Here is a 25,034-nt window from a genome sequence, read left to right on the forward strand (position 1 = left end):
CTGTATGCCTTTAGGAGCACAGAAACAACTTAAAAAAAAAAAAATACAAGGTTGCACTCAGGTAACAGCAATAGAGTGGTTTTTCTCTTTGAAGACTCTTCTAACTTACCCTTCCCCAAATTATCCATATTTTTTTATTATCTATTCAATATTTTATCTAATTAAGACATCATAAATTAGTCTAGATCTTCCTTAACAGGTAGCTGAATTCTTCAACACCTGCAATAGGGGGTGTGAGTGAGGATGCAAAGTGGGACTCAGAAATATGAAAACAGTGACTACTTGGGGAAAAGCTCAGGGGAAAGGAGAAGGAATGAAATTAAGTTTTAAGGAACCTCCCCACCTCCTCAAAAAAAAAAAAAAAAAAGAAACCACCCACAACTATTATTTCTAAACTGCAGAGTAAGCTTGCCTAATATTCAAAAAAAAATAGTAGGAAACCCTTCTTTCCTCCATGGCATCATGTTCCTAGAATACAAAATAATATTTAAGGCTTACTGTGTGAATAAAAAGACAGGCAATGGCACCCCACTCCAGTACTCTTACCTGGAAAATCCCATGGACGGAGGAGCCTGGTAGGCTGCAGTCCATGGGGTCGCTAAGAGTCGGACACGACTGAGCGACTTCACTTTCACCTCCATTAATAACACAGAAAAGTATGCTTAAAGTTCTAAAAGAATACAGAGAGTACACCAAGAAAATTAAAATTACTGTGTTAACTGCCATACTGTGTCAACCAAAGGAGGCTTTTAAAAAATGTAACTTTTAAGTTACAACACTGTATAATATACTTGAATTTTATTTTAGTAAGATACAACATATGCCACATCTATTTCATGTTATATTTTCTTGCAGAAGACAACCAGCAAGAAAAAAAGGTATTTGATAGTAATACATACTATAAATTGGGCTTCCTGGTGGCTCAGACAGTAAACAATCGCCTGCAATGCAGGAGACCCGGGTTCGATCCCTGGGTTGGAAGATCCCCTGGAGAAGGAAATGGCAACCCACTCCAGTATTCTCGCCTGGAAAAATCCATGGATAGAGAAGCCTGGTGGGCTCCTTCTCAGGGGGTCACAAAGAGTTGGACACAACTGAGTGACTAATATACACATACACACACTACAAATTATTTTCCTCCCAATTACTTTTACTATTGCAAAGAATTCTATTTTTCTTTAAGATGATTAGGTTCATCTCTTTGTAATTATAGTCCTTCTCAAGTACATCACATCCTTATTGAATCAACCTTATATGTCAAAGACTTAAAGACATATAAGGTACCATTCTTTCCACTGCAGGGAGAAAAATTTCTACTTGTAACTTTATTAAAAAATACATTTTTCCTTTTCAAAAGCACTCATGGTGCACACAGTAATTATAAGCTAGGTTTTGTTTTTTTTTTAATTTGCTCCTTCACAGGAAATGTTATTTATTTTTAAAATTTTACTTAAAATACTAACTGGATAAATGTTCCACTGGGAAAATAATCATCTACAAAGTTAGGACTATCAGTTTTATCTTCAATAATCTTTCTACCAAAGTTGTTACAAATAGTGAAGTTAAACACAAATCAGATTTTGGTGTCCTTTTATTAATTAAAAATACATGATTTATTTAATACACTGTAGATTCATTACTTTCATGCCAGTGTAAAGGCTATTGGATACCTCAAAATTATTGGCTACAGAATCAATAATCTGATTATTTTTATTATTCTATTCTTTAACTTCTGGAAACATTATCTTCATCCATTTTAAGCTTCAAAGAAAAAGCTGGAACTAGGGTTCACACAAACCACAGTGGAAGTCAGAAATCCAGTAACCAGTAAATTGAGAAAAATTCCTGGGAATGAATGTAGTATTAATAGAGTATTTTAGTCTACTGTATAGCAATAACTGCAGGTATGTGGTACGTGTTACTAAAGATATGAGATGAATCTTAAAATTAGCAAAGCTGATTTTAAACATCCACAAGAAACCTCAAACACGAAAATGTTAAACAGAATCAAATTTAGAGGTCTACAAATAAACCATTTAAGAAGTTACTACTACTAATAAGTTACTCAAGATAACATTTCTGTCTCCTTGCCTCACCAGCCCTACATCCTCTGGGAGTGTGGGTGTTCTTTTTTCTTAACCCAAACTACTACTTGGGGAATTTTTTTAAAGATAACTTCTGCCTGTCAGTTGCTAATTTATTCCAAAAACTGACCAGGTGGAAATTTTTTGAGCAATAAATATGCTAATAACTTTATAAGACTGGAAAGTTCTCATTTGACACTTCCTGATTGTTTCAAGTATAAGAGATATTAAACTATGAAAACACACACAATTGCTCCATTCCCTCATCTAAACAACTCTGGGGAGCAATAAACGGAATTTACAACCATGGTGTGTGTGTGTGTGTGTGTGTGTGTGTGTGTATTCTTTTAATACCAAAGCCAGTTTCCATGAACTAGCTGATGAGCCAAATATCCAAAGTGTATGAGGCTGAAAGTTCTGATACTAATCTGCATACAGTTTTTATGTTTAGTATGTAATTTATCTCATGTTAGCCTACTGCATCAGGGTCAAACCAAAAAACTGGAGATTCGAACAGGGAAAGTTTCACATGAAGAATGATCATAACAGGGAGAAACACAGACAAGTAAACAGCACTCTAAAAAAATACTCAAGAGCCGAGACAGTACCAGAAGCAAAAAAACACACCAGGTAGTGGGCCCTTCCCCAAAGCTAGGGCTTAAACTTTGTTGGAGAAGATACGGTTGCAGCCTACTGGATAGTAAAGAAGTCTGTCAGGTTGGGTTCTCTGGGCTTAAGTCGCTGGGAGGTGAGCCCACAAAGGGAGCTGAGAGCCTGCTTGCCAGCAGCATCTGCACGGAGGGCCACGGGAAACAACCTATGGAGCAAGCAGCCACACAGAGAAAGGTGGGGTGCTGGAGCTGGGGACTGCAGTGTCCATGTCAGGACATTGAGAGGTGGTCACAAATTTGGGGCTGGGACTGTGAGCTCAACAAGACTCTGTCCACTCTGGGCACTCACCTGGGGCAGAGAACCACTGGATGTCCCTGTATCTGTGCCACTCATGGTCATGCAGTAGCAGCAAGAAGCCCCTCTGTGTAAAGTCCCTTCAGATCCTCTACTGACAAACTTAATACCAATCAATGGAGAAATGCTTAAAGGACCACGCTCCAATATCAGAGCAAGTTGATTCAGAGCTGAGAGGGAATCTGATGTAACTGGCACTCAGTGCTCAGGGATCTTCATAAAGGGTAAAGCATGACAGAAACAATAAACTGGGAATACACATTATATTAAATGTGACTAAAAGGCAGGATGAAAAACAAAATCTGATTGGGTCACTACTGTCACTTCTCCAGTACACTATGAAAATGGGGAAAATAAACCCAGCAGTTACTTAACGTTATCTCAGAAACATCAGCTATTTGTAGCGCTATAAACCAGCGGTTTCCAAACAGGGTATAAAATACAGTACAGAAGAGGGAAAAAACTTTTTCTATGAAATCTATCTAAAATACAAATTTTATTACTTAATAAACATTCAAATAGCAATATAAGCTGAAGTAATATGCATGCACATGTGTGAAGTTTATAATGCGACATCCCTATACTGAGGTTTCATATTCAAATGTTGACAGGATACCCAACTAAAAGCAGCCTTAAAGACCACTGATGACCTACTTTCCCCCATGGACTTCAAGTACTTCTTTGCACCATACAAAGAGGCCAAACAACACAAATGCTTTTTTTTTTTTAATCCAATAAAGAATTGATCTTAGTTATATTAGGACATTAGAAACAGATTTCTTCAACAAGTTGTCCTGATTTTAATTTATAAATATGTATTGATTATACCCTTAAAAGACCTAGAAATTGTTGTTGAGAGACCTCAAGGACTGCAGCATGCCAGGCTTCTGTGTCCTTCACCATCTACCAGAGGTTGTTCAAACTTGTGTCACTGAGTCGGTGATGCCATTCAACCATCTCGTGCTCTGTTATCCCCTTCTCTTCCTGAATTCAATCTTTCCCAGCATGAGGGTCTTTTCAAATGAGTCAGCTCTTCACGTCAGGTGCCCAAAGTATTGGAGCCTCAGCTTTAGCATCAGTCCTTCCAGTGAACATTCAGGATTGATTTCCTTTAGGACTGACTGGTTTGATCTCCTTGCAGTCCAAAGGATTCTCAAGTCTCCTCCAATACCACAGTTCAAAAGCACCAATTCTTCGGCACTCAGCCTTCTTTATGGTTCAACTCTCACATCCATACAGGACTACTGTAAAAACCACAGCTTTGACTAAAAGGACCTTTGTTGGCAACATAATGTCTCTGCTTTTTAATATGCTGTCTAGGTTGGTCACAGCTTTTCTTTCAAGGAGCAAGCATCTTTTAACTTCATGGCTGCAGTCACCATCTGCAGTGATTTTGGGGCCCAAGAAAATAAAGTCTCTCATTGTTTCCACTGTTTCCCCATCTATTTTCCACGAAGTGATGGGACTGGATGCCATGATCTTCATTTTTTGAATGCTGAGTTTTAAGCCAGCTTTTTCACTCTCTTCTTTCACCTTCGAGAAGAGGCTCTTTAGTTCCTCTTCACTTTCTGCCATTAAGGTGGTGTCATCTGTATATCTGCGGTTACTGATATTTCTCCCAGCAATCTTGATTCCAGCTTGTGCTTCATCCAGCCTGGCATTTTGCATGATGTATTCTGCATATAAGTTAAATAAGCAGAGTGACGATATACAGCCTTGACATACTTCTTCCCCAATTTGCAACGTTACTCAAAGAAATTCAAAACTAATGAAATTCCCACTACTGCTAAACAAAGAAGCCAAGACATTCTTAAATAAGACTATTACTCAAATTTGATCACAGTAACTGCCTATATTCATTGCTCTGCTTTCCTGAAGTTTAGTTTCAAATAATTTAAGGTTATTATTGTAAGTTCTCTTTGTATGTAAAACAAATTTTAATACCCAAAAAGAAAAAAAAATGTTAAACTTAGTTTGGGTTTTGCTTTTCTTTTCAATTACATGAGTTTACTGACTTGGGCAAGCTACTTTACTTATCTGTGCCTCAGCAGTCTCATATATAAATAGGGATAGTAGCCACCCACCTAAGAGGATGACTGAGGATTACAATGAGCTCCTTTCTCTCAGTCCTTCACGCCATCTCTCTCTCTCTCTCTCACACATACACACACATACACCAGTGCCTTGCACACAATCAGTTCAGTTCAGTCGCTCAGTCGTGTCCGACTCTTTGCGACTCCATGGACTGCAGCACGCCAGGCGTCCCTGTCAATCACCAACTCCTGGAGTCCACCCAAACCCATGTCCATTGAGTAGGTGATATCATCCAACCATCTCATCCTCTGTTGTCCCGTTCTTCTCCTGCCCTCAATCTTTCCCAACATCGGGGTCTTTTCAAATGAGTCAGCTCTTCACATCAGGTGGCCAAAGTACTGGAGTTTCAGCCTCAACATCAGTCCTTCCAATGAACACCAAGGACTGATTTCCTTTAGGATGGACTGGTTGGATCTCCTTGCTGTCCAAGGGACTCTCAAGAGTCTTCTCCAACACCACAGTTCAAACCATCAATTCTTCTGCACTCAGCTTTCTTTATAGTCCAACTCTCACATCCATACATGACCACTGGAAAAACCATAGCCTTGACTAGACGGACCTTTGTCGGCAAAGTAATGTCTGCTTTTTAATATGCTGTCTAGGTTGGTTATAACTTTCCTTCCAGCACTTAATAAATGCAAGATACTATGACAGCTACTACTCATCATACACTCAAGTTTGCTTTATAAAAACATTTGATCAAATTGAACCCTTGCCTTGAACATAGAAAACTGATGTCGGAATTGAGATGAAACAAGAGTGTTCAGAAGAAACCTAATTTCAGTAAGTAATGGAGCACAAAATTCAACCCACAATTTAAACCAACCTATTCAAGAAAAAAAAGAGGAGACACTCATTCAACAGATTTAACCACTTCTGCTTCAGTAAAATAAGGCATGGCCCCTGCTTTTAAGGAGCTCCAATTTGGGGAGAGGATGAAGCGACAACCACAATGTTAACATGGAAAAACTGTGATAAAAAGTCAGAAAAGCACACACAATTCATTAAAAAAGGATAGGGAATATATCATTAAATCCATTTAGAAGTACAGGAAAGCCCCATGAAAAATGTAATAATAACTAACAATCTGATCAGATTGAAGAGAAAAAATATGGAGAAATGGAGCTGAAAAAAGAAGGAAAACACTAAAGGGGAAAGCTAAAGCCAAAGCACAGACGTGAGGGAAGTTATGTAAACTGTAGTAAAAGAACAGACTATAAACTCTTAAGGCTTTACCTAAAAAAGAAATAAGATATGGCTGCCAATCAGTCAGGCTGGCATGCTAGGTGCCAGGTCATGACAGTCCTTGAATGCAAGGCTAATGAGTTTGAATTTTATTTTTCATGGAAGAGCATTTTATGTGGTGCTTGTTAATGTGATGGGTGCTGTGCTGATGCCTCACAATACAACTATCCTCATTTAACAGGTTACGAAACTGAGCTCGTAGCCAGTAAACAGTGGAGCTGGGATTTCAATTCATGGTGTCTGAACTCTTCCACACTGTGTTACCCTTCTAAAAGTCTTTAAAAATATGATACCCATGCTTTGAAAGGATAACATAATCTTAATGACAATGTAAAAAACAGATTAGCAAAGTGAAGGGACAGAAAAGTACCTTCATGAAAAAAAACCTCTGTTGGGTTTTTTTGGTTATAAGAAACTAAATGGTTACTAAGAGTACATCAGATATAACCAGAGAAAGATACAAGAAACGGTGTGTGTATAAAATTAACAGAACTCAGTGACTGGGCTGCGGAAGTGAAAGGTGGAGCTAAAAATGACTCAAGGTTTCACTAAGTTTGAGGGGGAGGGGAGTAGTTACACCAATACCATCAGTCTTTCTTTTGGTAGGGGGTGGGGGAGTGGAGAGGAGCGTGAATGGGTTCAATTTCAGACTTGTTTAATTAGAAATACCAACTTGGGGCCTCCCTGATGGCTCAGTGGTAAAGAATCCACCTGCCAATACAGGAGACATGGGTTCAATCCCTGATCAGGAAAGATCCCACATGCCAAGGAGCAACTAAGCCCGTGTGCCACAATTACTGAGCCTGTGCTCCAAGGGGTGGGAGCCACAACTACTGAAGCTCAGGCACCCTAGAGACAGGGCTCCGCAACAAGAGAAGCCACCACAATGAGAAGCCCAAGCACCGCAACTAGAGAGTAGCCCCCAATCTTTGCAACTAGACAAAAGCCTGTGCGGTAGCAAAGACTGAGCACTGCCAAAAATAAATAAGTAAATAAATAAAAATGAAAATAACAACAAAAAAAGTACCTACTGAACTCCCATGAGGAAGGGTTCCACAAGGGGTTGGAACAGAAAGCAAGAGCTAAGAAGAGTGGCAAGACCTAAGAGAAGGGACCCCCTGGAAATCGCATCCAGAACGACAGGGGGCTGTCAGAGTGGATACCTGCTGAAGATGAGTATGTAAGCACGGATTATCAACCAGGGCACATAAGCCACCTCCTGATTAGTGTCCTGTCTCAGGCATGATGATGAGGTGGGATAAATGGTTGAGGGTCACCAATGAAGAGTGAAAGGAAGAAAAGAACACTGAAGAAATGCCACAAAAATTTTCAGAAATGTTGGATCTAGTCCCCTTAAATACTAATATATTAATACTAGCTAATAATGACCATGCATTTCCAGCAGGTGAAAGGAAAAGTCAGTGAAGACGACTAAGGAGCAGTCACAAAGGTAGGAGAATCTGAAGAGCAGTGTAAATAAATTGAAGGGAGAGCAACTTAAAATGGGGTCAAACATTTTAAAATGCTAACAGAGGCTGAGCAAGCATTACTTCAGCTTGTATCCATGAATGAGTTCAATAATACCCAATTTTCTAATTTTTCAGGAGAAATCACTCTCATGTCAACATGAAAGCTTATGATTTTTAAAATGTTGACAATTAAATTTTATTAAACACAACCTGCAGGCATATGAAATAGTCTAAGTTGCTGGATTGCTACCTGGGTCTAAAATTAATAAAGTATTGCAAATATGCCAAGCAAAGGACCTTAAAAAGAGAATTTTCAAAAGACTACATGTGGGGTACTTTTCCAAAGCCTGGCAAGAAAGACTAGAAAACAAGAGTTAAAGAAATACATTTAAAAATGGTACTGATGAACCTATTTGCAGGGCAGGAAGAGAGACACAAACAAAGAGAATGGACTTGTGGACACAGCTGGGGAATGAGAAAGTGAGACGAATCAAATGGCACTGACACAAATACATTACAATGTGCAAAACAGATAGCTAGTGGGAATCTCCTATATAACACAGGGAGCCCCGCCCGGCACTCTGTGATGACCTAGAGGGATGGGATGGTGGTGGGTGCAGGGGGAGGCTCAAGAGGGAGGGGTTATATATATATATATCAGTTCAGTCGCTCAGTCATGTCCGACTCTTTGAGACCCCATGAACTGCAGCACGCCAGGCCTCCCTTTCCATCACCAACTCCCAGAGTTTACTCAAACTCATGTCCATCAAGTCGGTGATGCCATCCAGTCATCTCATCCTCTGCCGTCCCCTTCTCCTCCTGCCCACAATCCCTCCCAGCATCAGGGTCTTTCCCAATGAGTCAATCTTCACAGGAGGTGGCCAAAGTACTGGAGTTTCAGCTTTAGCATCATTCCTTCCAAAGAAATCCCAGGGCTGATCTCCTTCAGAATGGACTGGTTGGATCTCCTTGCAGTCCAAGGGACTCTCAAGAGTCTTCTCCAACACCACAGTTCAAAAGCATCAATTCTTTGGCACTCAGCTTTCTTCACAGTCCAACTCTCACATCTGTACATAACCACTGGAAAAACCTTAGCCTTGACTAGATGGACCTTTGTTGTCAAAGTAATGTCTCAGCTTTTTAATGTTATCTAGGTTGGTCATAACTTTCCTTCCAAGGAGTAAGCGTCTTTTAATTTCATGGATACTTTCGGCTAATATGCACTGTTGTACGACAGAAACCAATGCAACATTACAAAGCAATTACCCTCCAGTTAAAAATTAAAAAGAAAATAAATTTTAGGATAGGAGACATCTCATATGTGGAGAGAAGGGGTTAGAAAAAATGAAGACAATCTGAAGACATAATCAACAAAGCAACAAGACAAGAAAGACACACACACATCTCTATAAGTTAAAGGAGAGAAGTGATGGAAAGAAAAATGTAAAGGAATAGGAAAGTGGAAAGGTTCTCTGAGAAGATGCACAGGTGAAAAGACCATCCAGTCTGCAGCAAGGATTAGGGTTAGCAGAAAGGTTATCTAAGAAGGTCACAGATAAAAAGATCCTCTTGCCAGGTAACAGTCACTTCTTCTCAAATCCAAGGAAGAAAATAAATAATTTAGAGAAAAATATGAAATTTGAGGGAATATACAAGATGGTCTAGGTCCTCTCAATAAATTTTCAGAAAGAATTAAACATAAACACTGAGTATACTTGTGGGACTGTTCCATGTGTAAGTTTCACTATTATTTAACATTTACTGTTTCTCTGATAAAATACAGTTTCTCTATTTAGACATATTTACATCAGTGCCCTGCTTCCAGAGAAGTAAATATATTTTAAATCTGAAGTACCAAAAAATGAGTTTATTTAGCGTAGAAAAATTAAATACAATATACTACTTCATTGATGGCTTTGTTAATGCCTCTAAGACAAGGTCATTCATTCTCTTTTGGGAGAGTGTAGAGCAGCAGTAGAATAAAGGGAAAGAAAAAAGAACCATCTAAGAAGAAAATAACATCTGAAGAGAACAATGCTTGAACTCCCTTTACAATCTCTGGCAACAGTGTTATTAATTTTTTATTCTTATACTTACCAAACTGTTTCGCAGCTGTAACTTTTCTGTTTTACTCATCAAGATTTCAAGTCAGATTTTAGGGGGGGAGGAGAAGGAAAAGAGAGTTCCCTCATTTCTTAAGTTTGAAAACCACTAGAGAAGAAGCTAAATAGTATTTTACTAAGATTAATATTCTCTTATGGGGTCGAAAAGAGTCAGACCTGACTTGGTGACAGAAAAATATTCTTTTATGAGGGAAAGTTTCAGATCTCGTACTTGTAAATGTATTATAAATAATAGCTAACGTTTCTTTGTACTTCCAGCATCATGATATGCAAAGCACCCAACATATATTATATCTTAATCATAGCAGCTTTAAGGCAGATATTATTCTTACTTCTAGTCTAGAGATGAGGACAGAGGCCCAAAACCAAGCTTGAAGTCCCAGAGAAGACAGCTGGAATTCAAATCATAGCTCAAAATCTATACTTTTGGTTACTAGGTAACACTAGATTCTCTCATCCCAGCCTCTCAAATCCCAGTCTTACAATTTTGGACAAAGGAAAGATTTTAATTGCAAAGTCAATTATCTTCTCCTGGCATATTCACACACATTGAGTAATATGTACCCCTTCTCCAAAGACAAAATGATCTTTCATAAGTTATTATAAAATCTAATCCTGTGTTCTCTAAAATGTAGGTTTCAACCAAGTTGGTAAATCAGTAATCTAATGCTATTGTCAGAGTGATAGTAGATGACCTGGAAATGATAGTATTAATGCAAAAAAATTATGCTAGATCATTATCATATATAAAACATCAAAGGTGTTTCCAAAGTAGTCTCTAAGTGTAAATTAAAATGTTACTTTATATGACAACAATCACTTTACATAATCATGCCTTTGATCAATTCTTATAACAACCAACAAAAGTCTGTAGCATCTCAATTTCAAAGATAAAGAAACAGGAAAGTCATAGGTAGCATGTCAAGGGTCACAATAAACAATTTTTATGAAAATTAAAATCAACACCCTTAGAATTCCAATACTTTAATTCACAGTATCTAATGGGCTGTCAAGCAAAGTATATGTGAAAGAATCTACAGGGTAGGTTTTCCCATCAAGTAAAACAAAAGATGATTCTGGGGGGAGGGGGGTACCAAACACTAAAAATGTTTTCACTCAAGATAGGTAAATCCTCAAACGTCTTTTTGGGTGTCAGTAATTTCTCTTTAGGTAGCATGTACAAAATCAGGTTGCCTTTTCAGAAATACTAAATAGGTCACAATACTAAATATACTAAGTCTGACTCATTTCTTGCCAACATATTCAATTTTACATACTACTAGGGTTAATCCTGAATTACTAAGAAGCAGTAGTTTATGACAAGCATTCATATACTCTTCCTACAAGCACTCAGATATTCTCCCTATAAAATATCTTCATGCTGATGATGAACTTCATGATCAATTTGTTTGAGGATATAAATTTTATTCACACTGTCTATTATGCTATCTGCAATATCCCATTTTAGTCCGGCGGTTTTAAAAAAATATGAAATTTGAGGGAATATACAAGATGGTCTAGGTCCTCTCAATAAATTTTCAGAAAGAATTAAACATAAACACTGAGTATACTTGTGGGACTGTTCCATGTGTAAGTTTCACTATTATTTAACATTTACTGTTTCTCTGATAAAATACAGTTTCTCTATTTAGACATATTTACATCAGTGCCCTGCTTCCAGAGAAGTAAATATATTTTAAATCTGAAGTACCAAAAAATGAGTTTATTTAGCGTAGAAAAATTAAATACAATATACTACTTCATTGATGGCTTTGTTAATGCCTCTAAGACAAGGTCATTCATTCTCTTTTGGGAGAGTGTAGAGCAGCAGTAGAATAAAGGGAAAGACTCAGATTCGATCTAGGATCCTACATGCCGCAGAGCAACAAAGGCCGCATGACGGCTACTGAGCCCAAATACCCTAAGATCCCACATGCTACAACTAAGACCCAATCCAGACAAATAAATAATAGTAAAAAAAAAAAAAAAAAAAGTAAATAAAGCTTGTATCTAGGAGTGATAAACTTAGAACATAAATAACATTGCCTACCAAACTTCTGGAGATGGTGAGGGGACAGGGAGGCCTGGTGTGCTGCAGTCCATGGGGTTGCAAAGAGCTGGACATGACTAGGTAACTGAACACACACTGTAACACTGCCTATATGTCAGGCATCACTAAGGATGCCAAATCTTCCACACGAATACATTATCCATATATTTGAAAATCGTGTTTTAAAGAACTGCTTCATTTTGACCATTTATCCACATAGCTCAGTCTTCCTAAACAAATGCCTGACAACACTGAACATTTTCTGATAAATCAATGTCATAATGAACAAGCATTATATAGCAAAGATGAGATCTTAACAGGCAATTTGGGTAAACAAACATTTAAACAGACTAAACAGTTCTTAATCCTATGACCTCATAGGTCTTCAGATTAAACAATTCACTGTTAGTAAAGCATCTAATAGTGCCTGCATTGAACATTAATTCTTTTCCTCTTCAATCTGTTCGATCTAGTCTCTAATGCCAAGCTTCATCCTCACCCCAGACAAAGTATGAGTAAAACCTTGTGTGGATTGCTGTAGACCTCCTATTTGAACTCAAAGACATCTGACTTTTCACTGCATAACACTGCTCCTTTGAACAAAGTCACAAAAGCAGCAAAATGAGGAATGAACAATTTAGATGGAGCAGAAAATTCCTGGTGAATAGTGAAAGTGTGAAAAAAAGTAGTAACAAAGAATGGAGATCACTGGGCTCAAGCTTCAATGTGGATTTGAGCCTATGTACCAACATTTTTCAAACCGATTCCCTGGACATATGTTGGGTTTTTAGCATTCATTATAAGAAATTTTAAATTATATTTTAATTTTGATGCTCCTCTAAAATAAAAATGTATGCATGTTCTGAATCAACTAGACTAGAAGGCCACCTTACAACAAAGGGCTACCTTTGTGCTTATTAGTGAATTGTGCCCAGTAATTCCCCGAAAGTAGTGTTTTCCAATTTGTTGGTTATGATGTATTAGTGGATCACAAAATCAACAGCAGCTTTCAAAAAATAATAAATGAATACAGAATGTATCACACATAGTAAAGGTAAGTATTTCTGCCTGATAATCTTGTTTCAGTGGACAACTAAGTGATGCCATAAAAAAAAGTCACATCTTACTGAGCTGAGTAACTCTAAAATCTGCAGACTCTTGAGTTTCTGCACACACAAACCTGAAAAAAACTGTCATGAGTACTGGACTGTCACTGAGGTAGAAGGTTAAAAGCAGGATGTTGGGAGAATTTCACAAACTGAATGACAGGTTAAAAGAAGTTTATTAGTTAAGAAAAATTAAGTTCAAACATTAGGACAATAACTATATTGCTATTATTAAATTGTGTAAGGCAGAGAGACAACACAAAACACCAAATACAGACTAGGTTTAACATTAAGGTAAAGAACCATGGGAAATGAGAGATTGTTCCATACATTTTCCAAAGGTACAATGATGGGGTGGGGTGCCTTTCTATTTGGAGACTGAGATTAGAAAGCAGGAATGAAATGCTTTTTGCCAACCAGAGAGAAAAGGGGCAATTAGATATGCTTTGAAAATCTAATAATCTTTGAACATCTTTGAATATCACAGAATATATGTGAGAAGAAAGCAGAGGTGGGGCTATACAGAATAAAAATCTGATCCATAAAAGTGCCCGGAATTGCAGTGGAGAATAAACCCAAGTGGGATATGTCATTCTGTTCAATTCAGTTGCTCAGTCATGTCCAACTCTTTGCGACCCCATGGACTGCAGCATGCCAGGCCTCCCTGTCCATCTTCAACTCCCAGAGTTTACTAAAATTCATGTCCATTGAGTCAGTGATGCCATCCAACCATCTCATCCTCTGTCATCCCCTTCTCCTCCTGCCTTCAATCTTTCCCAGCATCAGGGTCTTTTCCAATGAGTCAGTTCTTCACATCAGGTGGCCAAAGTACTGGAGTTTCAGCTTCAGCATCAGTCCTTCCAATGAATATTGAAGACTGATTTCCTGTCAGATGGACTGGCTGATTTCCTTGCTGTCCAAGGGACTCTCAAGAGTCTTCCCAACTCCACAGTTCAAAAGCATCAATTCTTCGGCACTCAGCTTTATTTAGGATCCAACTCTCACATCCATACAGGACTACTGGGAAAACCATAGCTTTGACTAGATGGACCTTTGTTGGCAAAGTAATGTCTCTGTTTTTTAATAAGCTGTCTAGGTTGGTCATAACTTTTCTTCCAAGAAGCAAGCGTCTTAATTTTATGGCTGCAGTCCCTATCTGCAGTGATTTTGGAGCCTCCCAAAATAAAATCTGTCACTGTTTCCACTGTTTCCCCATCTATTTGCCATTAAGTGATGGGACCAGATGCCATGATCTTAGTTTTCTGAATGTTGAGTTTTAAGCCAACTTTCTCACTCTCTCTTTCACTTTCATCAGGAGGCTCTTTTCTTTAGTTCTTCTTCGCTTTCTGCCATAAGGGTGATGTCATCTGCATATCTGAGGTTATTGACCCTGACAATCTTGATTCCAGCTTGTGCTTCATCCAGTCCATACATTCTCATGATGTACTCTGCATATACATTAAATAAGCAGGGTGACAATATACAGCCTCGATGTACTCCTTTCCCGATTTGAAACCAGTCTGTTGTTCCAAGTCCAGTTCTGTTGCTTCTTGACCCGCGTAAGGATTTCTCAGGAGGCAGGTCAGGTGATCTGGTATTCCCATCTCTTGAAGAGTTTTCCACAGTTTGTTGTGATCCACACAGTCAAAGGCTTTGGCATAGTCAATAAAGCAGAAATAGATGTTTTTTTCTGGAACTCTCTTGCTTTTTCGATGATCCAACAGATGTTGGCAATTTGATCTCTGGTTCTTCTGCCTCTTCTAAAACCAGCTTGAACATCTGGAAGTTCACGGTTCATGTATCGTTTAACTCTGGCTTGGAGAATTTTGAGCATCACTTTGCTAGCATGCGAGATGAGTGCAATTGTGTGGTAGTTTGAACATTCTTTGGCACTGCCTTTCTTTGGGATTAGAAAGAAAACTGACCTTTTCCAGTCCTATGGCCACTGCTGAGTTTTCCAAATTTGCCGGCATATTGACTGCAGCACTTTCACAGCATCATCTTTTAGGATGTGAAATAGCTCAACTGGAATTCCATCACCTCACTAGCTTTGTTTGTAGTGATGCTTCCTAAGGCCCACTTGACTTCACATTCTAGTATGTCTGGCTCTAGGTGAAGGATTACACCATCGGGATATGTCACAGATTGTTATAAAATTGGTCCCTGAAAAATCACATCTCCCTATACCCAAAGAGGCTGATTTTGACTACTTGTTGAGCCAGTGGGTCATGACACAATCAGAAGCTTGGAAAGCAGTTGTTCAAGGGAACTGGCATTCCTGCTGCAAAGTGAAGAAATTGAGGCTACCTCACTAGAGGGTAGGTAGAGGGTAAGAGTGGAGCAGAGACTAGCCAACTTAACTGGGGCTCCTCAACCAAACTACCAACTGCGAGACATGAGTGGGATCATCTGGGATCATTCAGTTCAGACAACCAACCAGCTGACTGCAGAACTATCCATCAGACCCATAAACTTGATAACAGTAATAAAAACGGGCTACTCTTTTAGCACCACTGTAGTTGAGTAGTTACCTGGCATTAACTGATACAGGAGATTTCAAAAAAAAACAAAGGCTGTAAGATTCTGAACTTCTAAATATGCCAGGACCTCAAACTTGGAAGCGCAAGTCTTCAGGAAATGGTAACTATATATCATCTACACTTACAAAGATCAGTTAAAACTCCTTGGTTTGGATCTTACACCCTTAAGCTGGTTCTAATCTACCTTTTCTATCCTATTTTTCATCTCAGCCCCTGACGTTTTCTCCAAGATGCCAAAGTTGTTCCAGTTCTCTGAGGTTTATTCTCATCCTTCTAACATTAGTTACCCATATTTAAGACCCAACATAAACAGTGCTTTCCTTTCCTGTTCAATTTTTAGTTAATTTAAGTAATTTCAAAATGCTCTGCTGCTGCTGCTAAGTCGCTCCAGTCGTGTCCGACTCTGTGCGACCCCAGAGACGGCAGCCCACCAGGCTCCCCCGTTGCTGGGATTCTCCAGGAAAGAACACTGGAGTGGGGTTGCCATTTCCATCTAGTTTTTCTTAATTCACACTCTATTTACTGTATCACCAGGTACTTTACTATCTAATAGTATTACTTAACTATGAATATATGTGCCAGATCTTGTAAACTCTATGCTACAAGTCTCCATAGCTCTCTTAGTGCTCCCACATAAGAGGAATTTAAATATTTGTTTAAAATAAATTTCAAAATATATATGTAATTGATTGAATTTTAACAAATCTTGGCTAAATATAGGTAAGGCGGGAAAGGTAACATTTTTTCTAATGAGGTGCACTGTGCAACTCTAAATGCTAAAAGAGAAACAATGAATCAAGAGACTCTCCTGGAAAATACATAGTTAAAAGTTACACAGGGTATCTGACAAACACATTAATAATAAGTAAACTTTCCATTTTAGAAGCCAGGCTACTCACATATTGGTTGGTTAATTTTATGAACTGAATTTGTGTGGGAGTTGAGAAAAATCATGTCATTTCTCAACTTTGAAAGAATCTCAAGGAAAGTAAGTGCAGCAGCAGTTTCATAGTTAACACCATGTATTTTTAAAAATCCTTGGTTTTGCAGGTTAGTAATATAAAATATTATGAATGGCAATTGCAGAATACATCTTCCCTTCCCCTATTTTAAGTTAGGACCAAGAAGTGTTAAGAAGGAGACAACAAAATTTGGTAAGGCTTTCCTTTGCTAAAACTGGTAAAAGTATATTCTGGAAAGCAGAATTTAATGTCTCTAGCATGCAATCATTCTAATTATGAACACTTAAATTATTTCCCCTGAGCATTACCTCAACTTTTGAAGTTTAAATGACTTATTACTCCCTCAATACCTAAAGTAATTATCACTAATTAACAAGCAAGCCATCTTTTCTTCTGATTTGAAGTGACCTACAAATTAAGATAGTCTCTATCAATCCAGTCTGGTTTCTCAAGGAGAACTTTAAGAATTTTCAAAATTCTTGCCACTACAATTAAAAGGAAGCAAAACATGCAGACAAAAGAATCAACTTGTATCACATAGATGAAAGAAACATATACAAAGATATACTGTAACTGCACAATTTTAACTGAGTAGCTCTCAACAGTTTTAATTTCATTTTTGTTTCTTACACCAATAAGGCACTAAACATAGTTTTAATAAAGGCATTAGGGTCTAAGTCAAATCCTATCTCTTCAATAAAGCCTTCTGATACCCCAGGCTGAGGTGCTTACTACCTATTTTGAATTCTACTGAAACTACTGCACGTGAAATTAAATTATTCTTTTAAATAATCACCAACAATTAACTGATTAAGACACAGACAGGAATCAATATACAATTTAAAACAGAAAGCCACAGGTTTACACGTGCAGCTACAAAATGCTCTCAGATACCTTTTTTTTTTTTTGGTGAAACAAAGATGCACTGTACACTATGCCTTCATTTTTAAATTTTTTCTTAAAAGAGTAAATGGCATTTCTGGAAAGATCCATAAAATACTATTAAGGGACTGTCTTTGTGGAAGGTGACTGGACGCCTAGGGTGGGAAGGAGATCAAGTTTTCAGTGTTCGTCTTTTAAAAAATTATTTTAACATACCACATTTTCAATTTAAAAAGAGAATAAAAAATAAAGCAAGTATGTTCGTGATAACACAGCCTTTTGACTCTCTTCAACTGTCATCTTGAAGTGACATTTAAATCTTTTCTTTTTTGGGGGGTTGGGGAGGGAACAATGCTTTGCCACTTGGCATGTGAGATCCTAGCTCACCTATGAGACCAGGGATTGACTCTCACGCCCCCTGCAGTGGAAGCAGAAATCTAACCACTGGACCGCCAAGGATGTACCTAAAGTGATTTTTACATCTTATCTTATTCGTTTACATCTTACTAGTCTCCTGTATCATCTTATAAGCACAGAATTTCAGTGATATCAAAAGGTCAAATCTCTGCTTTAATCAGGTCAACTAAGTATGCTGAATTTGTCACCTTTTTAACCCTAGTAAAAGTGAATTGTTTGAGTAACTGTTTAAGTGAAATGAAGTGAAAGTCACTCAGTCGTGTTCGACTCTTTGCGACCCCATGGACTGTAGTCTACCACATTCCTCCGTCCATGGGATTTTCCAGGCAAGGGTACTTGAGTGGGTTGCCATTTCCTTCTCCAGAGGATATTCCCGACCCAGGGAGCGAACCCAGGTCTTCCGCATTGTAGGCAGATGCTTTACCGTTTAAGTAATTGCTTGTAATCTGTGCTAAGAAAGTAGAAATGCTCACATTCAATGTGCACTGAAGCTCAGTGTGCACTTACACAACGGTCAAAAAGCACTGGCCTAGATCTGTTCCAGATTAACTACATTTCTTAATATACCTATGTGCCTAGTTGCTCAGTCATATCTGACTCTGCAACCCCATGGACTGTAGCCTGCCAGGCTCCTCTGTCCATGGGGGATTCTCCAGGCAAGAATACTGGAGTGGGTTGCCATGACCTCCTTCAGGAGATCTTCCCAACCCAGGGATCAAACCCAGGTCTCCAGCATTGCAAGTGGTTTCTTTATTGTCTGAGGCAGCAGGGAAGCCCAATATACCTATATATTAATGTAAAAAGAACATAACAACCAAAAACATGAATATATTCCTTTTCTTTCTTGCCACTGTTTCTCAAAAGGGAACTGTGGGTCTTTAGGCAGAGCGGTACATTTCAATGGTGTCCAACTGTCTTGGTGACTTCAGAAAATGTAGCATCCATGGCCATGAGCACTAAATGCCAGTTATCACAACCCCAGTCACTGGAATAACCAAACAACTGACCCACATATTTCCAAATGTCCTTGAAGAGAGAAATGCAGTGGGAAAAGCACTATGCCTAGTTGAGAAGCACTGCTGATATGCATTATGATATGAACAAAGGTATGAGATGTGTGTGTGTGTGTGTGTGTGTGTATGATATGCAACTGAATTTCCATGACAGGAATTCCACCTTTAAAAATAATTATTAGGGACTTCCCTGGTGGTCCGCTGGCTAAGATTCCACACTCCCAACTCAAGAACTAGATCCTGCATGCCACAACTAAGTATCCCACATGTAGCAATGAAGACTGAAGATCTCATATCACAACTGAACCTGGTGCAGCCAAATAAATAAAATTTTAAAAAAAATTTTAAAAAATGGTCATCAGTTTTGATAATAACCAAAAAACAGTCATTACTCATTCATCAAGCAGTCATCCAGTCCAGTATATAATGCTGTCAACAGACACCATGCTCCAGCAACTCATTCTTCAACTATTACAATGGTATAACTTTTTAAATGAACAGTCATTTTAAAATCCTTTCAGAACAATTCTTCTACTGGAATGCCTTTGCTGAAACTTCCAAATAAACAGTGTTCCGTATAAAAGATATAAATCACATTTTGCTGCAATTATTTGTCTTTCTCCAGAGACTGTAGAATCCTTGTGACCAAGGACCACACTCATGGTTACCTGGTCCACGGTGCAGGTATTCAAAAATAATGCTGAATGCGTGAGTGAATGCTGGTCTAGTCTAATACAATAAAGAGTCCCAAGTCCCAACTACAATCAGTTTTTATATATAATAATGACAACAGATATTTTTATTCTAATTTGGTTTTTTAAAAAGTAAGCATTATCCAGATTACAACTAGCTTATAAAGATATAAAGAAATCTAAGATTTTTTCTTTACAGACACTCCCATGTACCCATCCTCTACCATCTTCCCCTCCTTTTCCTTTTAAGCTTAAAGCAAATGCTCATGTAAAAGTGAGGCATGCTTCCAGGAAGCAACCCAATATAAAGAGCAAAACAATACTGTTAACATTAAGAAGAACTTAAACATTTTTCATTTCTATTTTAGAAATGAAAGAGTTCTCAGAACTCAAGGAATCTGTTACTCTCCTATACCTCATTCAAAAAGAAAGAAAAATCTGTAACAGAAAAGAGTAAGCAATTTTACTTCTGTTGGTTTCACTTCATTCTCCAGAATTCACCTTTTGTTGAGGTAAAAAATTCAGGATATAAACTAAGTCATATTTTAAAATAAATGCAACAATGAGGATTACACAAGCACTAAGCATCAACACTCACAGAATGTTAACTCTGAAGCACACTAACTCTGACAAATATTTATTCATCTTTGCATTCCTGAAGCATGTGAATATCCCAGTTTTACAAGGAAACCGGAGAGAAAAAGCTAAATAATAAAGGTAGATGCAATTTATAGCTCCTAGTATTTCTAGCACTGTTTTTAGACCTCTCTAATAAATTCTGTAATTGTTTGTTAACCATTGCTCTGCTCAATTCCTATCTGAAATGTTAAGTAACAATGGCTATGATACAATTTTAAAGAAACAATTGTTTCCAGTTACCTCCCATCTGGCAAGACCAAATAGGTAACCAAATATATACACACACACACACACACATAAAGAAAATGTTCTACAGCGGATACACCCTCATATTCAAATAATGGAGACCACTTTTAAATGCAGTTACATTATTGCAGGATTTTAGTGCCTGCAATACTTCATTATTTTTGAAATTCACAAACCCAGCATTTGTTTTATTACTATTTCAAGTAACACTCGTCAGTATAAACAAAGTACATGTTGTAAGACTGAACACTTAAAACTGCTACAGGAAATTTCTTTCATGTTGACAAAAAAGGAAGACTGCTTCATACATGAAAAATCATTTTAAAGTGACAACTCTCTATGCTGCACACCCTCCAGATGAAGACCGACTTGCATGAGACTTCACTTTCCCAGAATTATTAATTCTGCTTATAATTACAGCTGGTCAAGAGTATTTACAGTAATCAGCCTTAAATCCATCAGTGGAAACTGCTACCTGAAAAATGTCTTTCAGCTAACATACACTTTTCACGGACTAAAAAGCTAACTTCACTTACAAATGAAAGAGCTCCTTTTATGCATATCTTACTAAAGTTTTGTGGCTTTTTAAAACAAAAAATCTAAGTAAACTTTAATATCTACAAGGCCAATTAGGAATGAATGGTTACAGTCAGGATAGTGAAATTAGTAAATTTCAACAATTCTTTAAACCTAGGATTCAAAGGAATGACATAATCTCTAATTATGCCATAGGTATTCACCAGACCTATATTACTTTAAGAGGGTGGCTTTCACATTGCATTTATTCCCAGAAAGTCATCCTGCGGTCTCACAAAGTTGTTTTTGGTTTGCTTGTTTCAAGAAAATGAACCACTATCAAATAATCTGTGACAATAAGGTGCAAACAACAATGGAGAATTTTGAGTATGGTATCAAGTATCCCCTGATCTTGTAAAGATTTCAGAACGTGGAGGCTAAAAATTAAGTGAAAATGTGATCGACTCTGATATGCTAAAACGGCCCACCATTGTTCCACCTTAAGTTCAGTATCTTTCGGAAACAACTTCTCTATAATGTGTTCACAAGCTAACTCGAAATGCGACCCGTATAAATTCTTTTGCTTCCTCAAGAAAATAATCTAACCAAAATTTTCACCATAGCCAGCAGCAGCACCTTGAAATTTCAAACTTAACTGGAGGGTATGTAATCAAGTCCAAATGTAGACACAAACTCCCCGATTTCTATCAAACAGTGCTATTAACATTCCAAATCCTGGTTAGAACGCAGTTACTGAAAAGCAGTGTCCTTGTTGCAAAAAAAAGGAGGGTAAGGCCTGAAGCTGACCTGAGCACGGGTCCACATAATCGTCTCCGTTCCACCGGGAGGCCAAACAGGGACGGCTCTAAGTGATAGGGGGTGGTAGACGGGGGAGGAAGGGCAGAGAGGAAAACACACTCCTCCAAGGGTGAAAGCAAAAGAGAACCGGACTCTGGAGAAGCCACCCCATAGAGACATTCGACCCTAGGATACACACACAGCTTTCCTCCGCCGAGGAGAGCAACCTTTACCACGGAAGCGGGGCTCCTAGCAAGTAAAGGCAGGAGGGGACAATCTCCGCCCCCCTACCCCCGAACGTCTCGCCGGCTAGAAGGGGTCGGCGGGGACTGCTCCTCGGAACATCAACAAAGGCCCCTTCAGTCCTAAAGGGAAACTCGAACAACAAAGGCCGGGAGACAGCGAGAACGGGACCAGGGGGCGGGACGGATGAAAGCAAGCTAGCGGAGGCAAAGGAATCAAACCAGTGGGGGCGCAGGCCCGTCGGAGTGGGAAGCAGGGGCGCAGAGGCGCGGGGCGCGGTAATCCCCAGTGCACAATAAGAGGAGGAAGCGAACCTAGCCTGCATTCCCCGCTTACCCTCTCCCACAGAGAGGAGGGCTCCAGACCTCGGCGTCTGCATCTCTCGGTCTCGGGGACCGCGCAGTCCCGAGTTCGGGGAAGGAAAGAGGAGGGGGGATTTTCCATCCTGACCACAACTCCCTTCCCCCAGCCGACAACAGCAGCCACAACGGCAGCTACACAAAGGCGTCTTCCTGGTACTCGCCGCTCCCGCCCGGGCGGCGGCGCCGACGATGCCAAGGCAGCGCCGACCACCGCTCGGCCGCCAGGCGCTCGCTCGCCCTCTTCCCCCTCTAGCAGGGGGAAAGGGGGAGGGGACCCCAGGCGCCCTCACCTGGCACAGCTGCTGACAGTACTCCGTGGCCGCCTCCACGGCCGGCACCCGGCTCTCCCGCAGCTGCCGCTCCAGCTCCTGGAGCCGCTCGCCCAGGCGCTGCAGCTCCGCGGCGCAGCCGCCTCCGCCGCGACTCAACCTCTCCTGCTCGGCCTCTTCGTCCGCCATCTTCACACCCCGCTCCGTCGCGTACGCACCTGGGTCACGTGATAACACAATGCCACGTTCGGCGGGGTCACGTGCCGGGCGCGCTCGCACGCCGCCGAGCACGTACAAAGGGCCCAGTGGGGAGGATGGGGGCGGGTAGAGTGGTGCGAGGGAGCCGGAGGGAGGTGAAGGGAAGGGGAAAGGAGGAGGGCGGGGTTGGGCTGTGCGGAAAACCGCGGTTTACTTACCGCGAGCGGGAAGTGGGCAGCAGCGGACGAAAGGGGCGGGCCGGTGGAGGCCTGTTCTCGGTCACGTGGGTGCCGCGACGCGGGGAAAAGCTTAGGGAGGGGCTGCCCTTTCGAGCGTCCGGATCCGGCGTGGCTTTCCCCAGTCCCCGAAATCTTCTACGGACACATGCCCCAGTTCCCCAAGAGAACGGGTGAGGGAGCGCTCTGGGTGGGGTGGGGTAAGGGCTGCATTTGCTATTGGCCCGAAGGCAGGCCAGAGGCAGGCAAAGTGGGAGCAGGTAAAACCGACCCATGGACCACAAGCCCGAGAGCCAAAGCGAGACTGAACTGTCAAAATTGTCCCCAGCTTCTCACCGGGATGCGGAGGAGGGATCTCCTCCTATTGCCTGAGGTACCAGATCTCGTCCCACTCTCTGCAGCCCCAAGAACGCATCTCCCTTGAAAATACAATCTCTAGGGGGTGGAGGCAACAAAGAAAAATAACAATTGGATCACAGCAGAATGAGGTCCAGTCAGTCCTCAGTTTGGAGAACGGAGCAAACCCATGAAAAGCAGAGCTTAAAAGATTTCAGACTGTGAAATTGTGGACGTTGGAACCAGGTGATTTGAAACCACGAAGACATTTATGGAATAAATGATAGCCAACTAATCTGTTCCACCGCGATTTAAGACTCTCCTACACACTACAGAAATCACCACCACTGAAAACACGTCGTATATGAAAGCTCTTGAAAGTAGGTCAAGGAAAAAAAAAAAAAAGCAATAAGGACTTCATTAAAAATCACAACGGAGGTAAAATTGCTAAAAGAATAAGGTTATCGAGTTATAAGTTTAACAGCAGTTTTTCCTGGCGCTGCAAATAGAGATGGTATTCTGAACCATATTTTATTTACAACCTGAGAAGAATGGATACTTGGCACTTGTACAAAACAGTAAAAGTAGTACAAAAATTCAAGTGCTTAAGCCTAAAGTTCAGACTAAAACAAATATTTTTTAGTAGTCTAAAATTAGACAAAAGGCTTATCTTCCTTACAACTTGGTCTACAGAAATTCAGAAACAATGATAGTGATGAGGTATCTAGAGATTTCTAGTATTAGTAGAAAACTTTCTAGACAGTATGTTGTCCAGAATGAACGTTTTGTAATGCATCAGTGATGGCAATGTTTAACTGCCATTATATGAGTGGGCACAAAACGAATCCTTTATGAAAATTATTATCAGCTAAATAATAAGAATGTGTGTGCTGATATTACCTATTAATAACACAGGTTCTTCAGATATTTAGGAATAGAAAAGTCTGTGGAGTACACTCAAAGGGTACGGAACAAAGATACAAAAGTATCATTGAGAGCTAAAAAGCAACAATAAAGGCAGCTAATGGATTTTAGTATTTGTAGGCCATGTGCCCAAGTGAAGTATTTTAGGTGTCTAAACCAGATTTCTCCAATGTATGTTATGGTAGGGTGCCAGTGAAAAGATAAAAAGTGAGAAATATGAGATTAGCTACCGGTAAATCCAAAGCATCTAAGGTTTCAAAGGCCAGCAAGGCATACTTTGAAGTATAATGGCTTACACCACACCTAATATATAGAAAGAAAGAAAAAAAAAAGAGAAGAAAGCAAAATATATCCCAAAGAAATGTATCCACTTATTGGCATTAAAAAAAAGCGGGAGAATGTGGATCATTTCCACTTCCTGCCCATGATAGTCCTAAAACCAAAAAGATTTGATTAACAAATTGATTCTAAGCATTATCACTGTCTTGCAAATGTGCCCCAGCTTGGACTAATAAATCGTTCACTTTTATTTGGTATCTTTCCTCCCCACCGCCCCCTTCCTACATTCCTCCTTTAGAATTTATAGAAAATGTAAGGATTGGAGGGTGTGGTGTAATCATTTAA

The 25,034-nt window shown here is 39.6% G+C and overlaps 1 protein-coding gene across 3 annotated transcripts in view; it reads right to left on the reverse strand.

The window, feature by feature from the left end:
• The window catches only part of ZNF292 (zinc finger protein 292), a 111,400-nt gene extending 88,376 nt beyond the window's left edge, over positions 1-23,024 (reverse strand). For 2 of the 3 annotated variants that reach the window (XM_055535549.1, XM_055535548.1), the window contains exon 1: positions 22,738-23,024. In XM_055535549.1, coding sequence (XP_055391524.1) covers positions 22,738-22,905 — 168 coding nt within the window. In that variant the 5' untranslated portion in view covers positions 22,906-23,024. The remainder of the gene's footprint in view (positions 1-22,737) is intronic. The other variant, XM_055535550.1, reaches the window with a different exon arrangement.
• Positions 23,025-25,034: the final 2,010 nt, after the last annotated feature.

Source organism: Bubalus kerabau, chromosome 9, assembly GCF_029407905.1.
Source record: "Bubalus kerabau isolate K-KA32 ecotype Philippines breed swamp buffalo chromosome 9, PCC_UOA_SB_1v2, whole genome shotgun sequence".
NCBI lineage: Eukaryota > Metazoa > Chordata > Mammalia > Artiodactyla > Bovidae > Bubalus > Bubalus kerabau.